Source organism: Eurytemora carolleeae, unplaced genomic scaffold, assembly GCF_000591075.1.
Source record: "Eurytemora carolleeae unplaced genomic scaffold, Eaff_2.0 scaffold160, whole genome shotgun sequence".
Classification (NCBI taxonomy): Eukaryota; Metazoa; Arthropoda; class Copepoda; order Calanoida; family Temoridae; genus Eurytemora; species Eurytemora carolleeae.
The window spans coordinates 6,012-11,458 of NW_019396112.1; the positions used below are offsets into that span (position 1 = coordinate 6,012).

At 31.0% G+C, this 5,447-nt stretch overlaps 1 protein-coding gene across 1 annotated transcript; it reads right to left on the minus strand.

Annotated features, from left to right (window-relative positions):
* Positions 1 to 430: 430 nt before the first annotated feature.
* LOC111695271 (dnaJ homolog subfamily C member 8) lies at positions 431 to 5,028 on the minus strand. The gene is made up of 9 exons (XM_023464523.1): positions 4,991 to 5,028; positions 4,795 to 4,855; positions 4,406 to 4,479; positions 3,540 to 3,612; positions 3,174 to 3,230; positions 2,788 to 2,888; positions 2,067 to 2,201; positions 1,586 to 1,676; positions 431 to 1,265 (listed from the first exon to the last, which is right to left on the minus strand). The coding sequence occupies exons 2-9, from the start codon at positions 4,846 to 4,848 to the stop codon at positions 1,074 to 1,076; spliced, it is 777 nt and encodes a 258-aa protein (XP_023320291.1). The 5' UTR covers positions 4,849 to 4,855; positions 4,991 to 5,028; the 3' UTR covers positions 431 to 1,073.
* Positions 5,029 to 5,447: the final 419 nt, after the last annotated feature.

Genomic DNA, 5,447 nt, shown 5'->3' on the forward strand with positions numbered 1-5,447 from the left:
TTAGTATCATTTCAGGAAAATGGTATAAAGTAAGTTTGGACCAGTGGAAAGCCAAAACTAACCCCGTCCATGTTACAAGCTATTGACAGTAAAAAGGTCGGAATGGTATCTGATTCCAAAGACACTCTATCACAAAAGGTAGTCTTTACGCATTTTTTAATTATTTTCAAAAGAGAATAAAAATACAGGGATGTTAGGGAATTATACTTTACCAAGGGTAAAATTGGTCGAGGGAACCCGTGATTAAGTTAATTTTATTTTCCTAAAAAAGTAGTTGTATTTTATCGTTTTATCTGTTTGGGGAATCATGAGTCAGTATCCGGTAATGTTGGTCAAAAGGCGGTAAAACTGATTATTTTATAACTTCATAACGATTTGTGAAACCTTGATACTGGACTCTGCTGATTCAGGGTTTAAGTCCGGGCATTCATCTGAAAACTAAATTTAAACTTACGAAACATTATTTAATTCACTTTTACAAGAATACTCTAGAAGTACACTAGATCGTATGTAGAAGTATACTAGATCAAATCTAGCATAATACAAGATCAAATCTAGCAGTATACTAGATAAAATCTAGCAGTATACTAGATAAAATCTAGCAGTATACTAGATCAAATCTAGCAGTAAACTAGATCAAATCTAGCAGTATACTAGATCAAATCTAGCAGTAAATTAGATCAAATCTAGCAGTATACTAGATCAAATCTAGCAGTATACTAGATAAAATCTAGCAGTATACTAGATCAAATCTAGCAGTAAACTAGATCAAATCTAGAAGAACACAAGATCAAATCTAGCAGTCAACTAGATCAAATCTAGCAGTAAACTAGATCAAATCTAGCAGTAAACTAGATCAAATCTAGCAGTACACTAGATCAAATCTAGAAGAACACAAGATCAAATCTAGCACTAAACTAGATCAAATCTAGCAGTAAACAAGATCAAATCTAGCAGTATACTAGATCAAATCTAGCAGTAAACTAGATAAAATGTACAAGTTCACTAGAGTATTTATCTACATCAAGGATTAACAACTATATACAGGTTTATTGGATTCAGGTTGCGAAGCTTTATCTGGATTCAGGTTTAGGTTTGGGAGGTCGGAATCCAATAGGAGAAAACTTTTTATCCTTTTTTTCTTTCTTTTTCTTAATTTTCCCAGTCTCCTCTTCGTCCCGTGCTGCCTGGCGTGCTGCTTTTGTAAAGGTCATCCATGAGTCAACTCTTCCCTGTCTCGATTCCTCCCAGTTCTTTTCAAACTCCTTGGTAAAAACATATTTAAAGAGACTGTCAAAGAAATTTACCGAATTTAAGTATGAAAAGGCCATTTAATGTGCATTAAACCAAATGGAGGAAGAAGCAGAAATAATTAATTTTTTATATGAAAATCGACTCGACTATTTCAGTTTTTCGACAAGGATGATTTAGGTTTAAAGGGCATTCTTAGAATCAGAAATGCATGGTCTCATTTCTTTGTTTCTTTATTTCTTTATTTCTTTCTTTATTTATTTATTTTTAAGTGCTGGGGCTTACTGCTAAGGATAATTTCTTTTCGTGAAAGCAAATTCATATAAGACCTAACCTTTATTTTTTCCTTTTTCTCTTCTTCTTCAATCTCCTTTTCTCGTTTCTTCTTTGCGTCCGTACTTATCTTGTCCTCACTCATTTGTCTCCTAGAAGTAATAAACACATAAATTATCGGAATGAAAATAGTCATGGCAAGAAAATAAATATCAAAAATCGTTTCAAATCTTTAAGGGTCAAATATATTAGAAAAAAGGATGGTGATTTTTAAGACAATCAAGAAAATAAATATTAAAAATAAAAAATCGTTTTCAAATCTTTAACTGTCAAATATATTAGAAAACAGGATTATGATTTTTAAGAAAAATTATTTATTTGCCAAAGGGTTGAGAAGGTTTAACGTGTTAGATATTTTTTGGGGGGATTATTTCTCCATAGTTAGGATCTAGTCTAGATCTATTAAACCAGAAAATAGAGGAAAATGTAAGTAAACTCGAACAAAAAGCCGGAAAACTTCGATAATTAACAAATCTGCTTACTTTCTCTCCAGATCTGCGAATAGTTTCATGGTGAGGATATTGACGGCAATCTTGAACTTGATCGGATCATCCTCGTCGACTACACAGGGTTTATTTTCACGCTTCAGTCTTCTCCTCTTCTCTTCCATATTCATCCTAACAGTAATAATACAATTGTCATTATTTAGGGTTTATACCATACTGCTCCTCTTCTCTTCCATATTCATCCTAACAATAATAATAATACAATTGTCATTATTTAGGATTTATACAATACTTCTCCTCTTCTCTTACATATTCATCTTAACAATAATAATACAATTGTCATTATTTAGGGATAATACAATACTTCTCCTCTTCTCTTCAATATTCATACAATGATAATATAATTGTCAATATTTAGGATTTATACAATACTTCTCCTCTTCTCTTACATATTCATCCTAACAATAATAATATAATTGTCATTATTTAGGGTTAATACAATACTTCTCTTTTCTTCCATATTCATCCTAACAATAATAATACAATTGTCATTATTTAGGATTTATACAATACTTCTCCTCTTCTCTACCATATTTATACAATGATAATATAATTGTCAATATTTAGGATTTATACAATACTTTAGAAGATATTGGTATTAAAATAATTTAACAGTAACACCTGAAATTTTCCCTTAATATGTGATATTTGTAGCGCATCCTGGTTCCATTGATTTCATTATAGTTTAAATACTTACACTGTTCTACCCTTGGCCTCCTCAACGACCTCCAGAGCTCCCTTCCTGGTATCCTTGTCCTCCAGGGTACTCCATGCACGCTTTACAGCATCAAAAGCAGTCTGCAAGAAAAATTTAAAATCAACGAGATTATCTTAGTATATCTGATGAAATCAATGAAAACACTTGATGAAATGTTCAAAAATATGAATGCAAATAAATTAATATTTTACATTAAATCATTTTCAAATCATCAAAATACACAAAAAGAAAAATGGGAATAAAAAATACCAAAATAAATAAATTATAATTTTATTTTTATCTAGAAACGAGCGTGTCTGTTCAGGTCCAAATTTGACCAAAGAACCTTCTTTACATTTTTGAAGAAAATATTTAAGTTTTATTACCTGAGCTCTCTCCAGATCATTGGGGTTTTTATCAGGATGGACAAGAATTGACAATCTCTGAAAGAAAAAAAAGTTTATCAGCATTCACAACAGAAAATACAAATTATGAAAAAGAACATGAAACTTGTGATAACAAAGTCGTAGTGACATTTTTTTACATTAAAACGAGTTTAAAAGAATTGTGTATTATGAAAACTTTTCAAGTCGGAATTTCTGTTTTTTGCTTTGTTTTTCTTTCTTTCTTATTCCAGCACGGGAATAAATTTATCTCGTTTAGGAAAATTCTCGCACACTTGGTTTGATTTTAAAAACAAACCTTGGTCAATAAGTTTTGTCAAACGGTATCAAATATTCTGAAAGTCTTACCCTGAACTTTTTCTTTATCTCATCAATCCCTAGGTCTGGATCCACCTGGAGAACCTCAAACGGATTCAGATTTCTAAAAAAATACCCAATTATTACAAAATAGTCAATGAAACTCCCTGGTATAACTAACCCATTAACCATTTCTTCATCGGAAAGTGATATCCTAGTTTTTCATTCCAGAAATGAACAACCCATGGTTGCTTTCTGGAACGAGCGGTATTCTACAGCACAGACGATTAAGAGAAAAACTGTTGAGATTTTAGCCATTCCAGATTGGAAAAAAGACGATGTCTAGTTTTCTTAAATTAATCAAGGTTTATAATAGACTTGCAAAATTTGCTAACGCACTCTTTCCTAAAACGGGTCAACTAACAATTATGTGGATATTCACTTGATGTTCGTAATTTTACAAGGAATTTAGATGATATTAACAGTTTTTGATTCATGAAAAATAATAGTAGTTTTATTTTTAGGTTCAAATAAAATCACATGAAAAGTAATACAAATAATCAGCCGAGATATTTTAAATCATAACCCTCCGAACCCAAATAACTACAAGTAAATGAGTAAAAAATATATTTATATAGAATTTCATTTCTGATCCCAAGTGGGATCGGGATTGAGAATACATTTGGGGCATGAAAATACACTCTCTGTGTCATTGAGTTTTTTGGCAAGATTTGTGTGTGCATGTACAGTATATGGGGTGTTAAAAGATGTAAATATCAATAATCAGTGTAACAGATAAATTATGATATACAGAAAAATAAACACTCCCATGCAGTATACATTCTACAGTATGGAATTTTTTCTACAACATGATATCATACTTCCAATTGTAAATGTATAGTTACATGTGACCCTACCTGTAAGTGTATCCTGGCTTTAGTAATCGATCAATCTGTTGTACGGAGGTCAGAGTTGAATCTTGGGCCTCAACCTTAATAGTTTCAGGATGAACATATAATTTTATAAATAATCATATAAGAAACCGCTTGTCATGGAAGTTAAATTTGAGAAATAATGAGGATTTAGTATTTGTCGAAATTCGAATCTAATAAAAATCATGTTGATGCTCAAAATGTACCGCTGTATAAAAATTATAAATATTTTTGATATAAAACCATTTTCCGACCTTACAATTTGATGTTTAGAAATTGGTAAATTCATATTGCACGATTTTATATATATATATATATATATATATATATATACATAAATATATTAAATTTTCGTTATAAATGTAAAAACGAACCTGCTTCAACTCCTTGTAAAAAGAATCAAAGTTCCCATGAGAGCTGGAAGCCATCGTAAGGCTAAAATGAATTTTTTACGTATATTATAAGTTTTCTCGTTATGTCCGCCGCAGCTAAGAAAATTTTTTCGGATAATTTCTTTAATAAATTAATAATTATTAAAATGTTCAACAATCGAGTAAACTTTAGAATTTCCTTGAGTTCTATCGAAAATTTCTTTAAGTGAGTTAAATTTTGTAGAAATTGTGTCACTGTTACCGAAAGCGCAGTTTGTTTCAGAGTTGCCGCAACAAAATCTTAATTCTGATGCATAGGTGTAGCAATCGTCTTTGTATTTTAGATACTGAGAGAGAGGGACGTTAATGAAAAAAAACTCAAAAATCTATATTACAGGTCTTTTTATTACAAAATACAAACTAGCTGAAGTGCCAGGCGTTGCCCGTGGAATTTTTAAAATCGAACTGTAGCAAAAAAAAAAACTTATAAATACGCCCTTGCCCTTCAAAGTTTTGTCTGATCAAGTATTGCATTGAATGTTTTATTCATATGTATTTTGAAAACTGATTATTTTTATTTGTGGGTTCTCTGCAAAAGTGACGCATGGAAACGATGGAGAAATGAAGGTTTCAAATGTACATCGGACATGCCACTC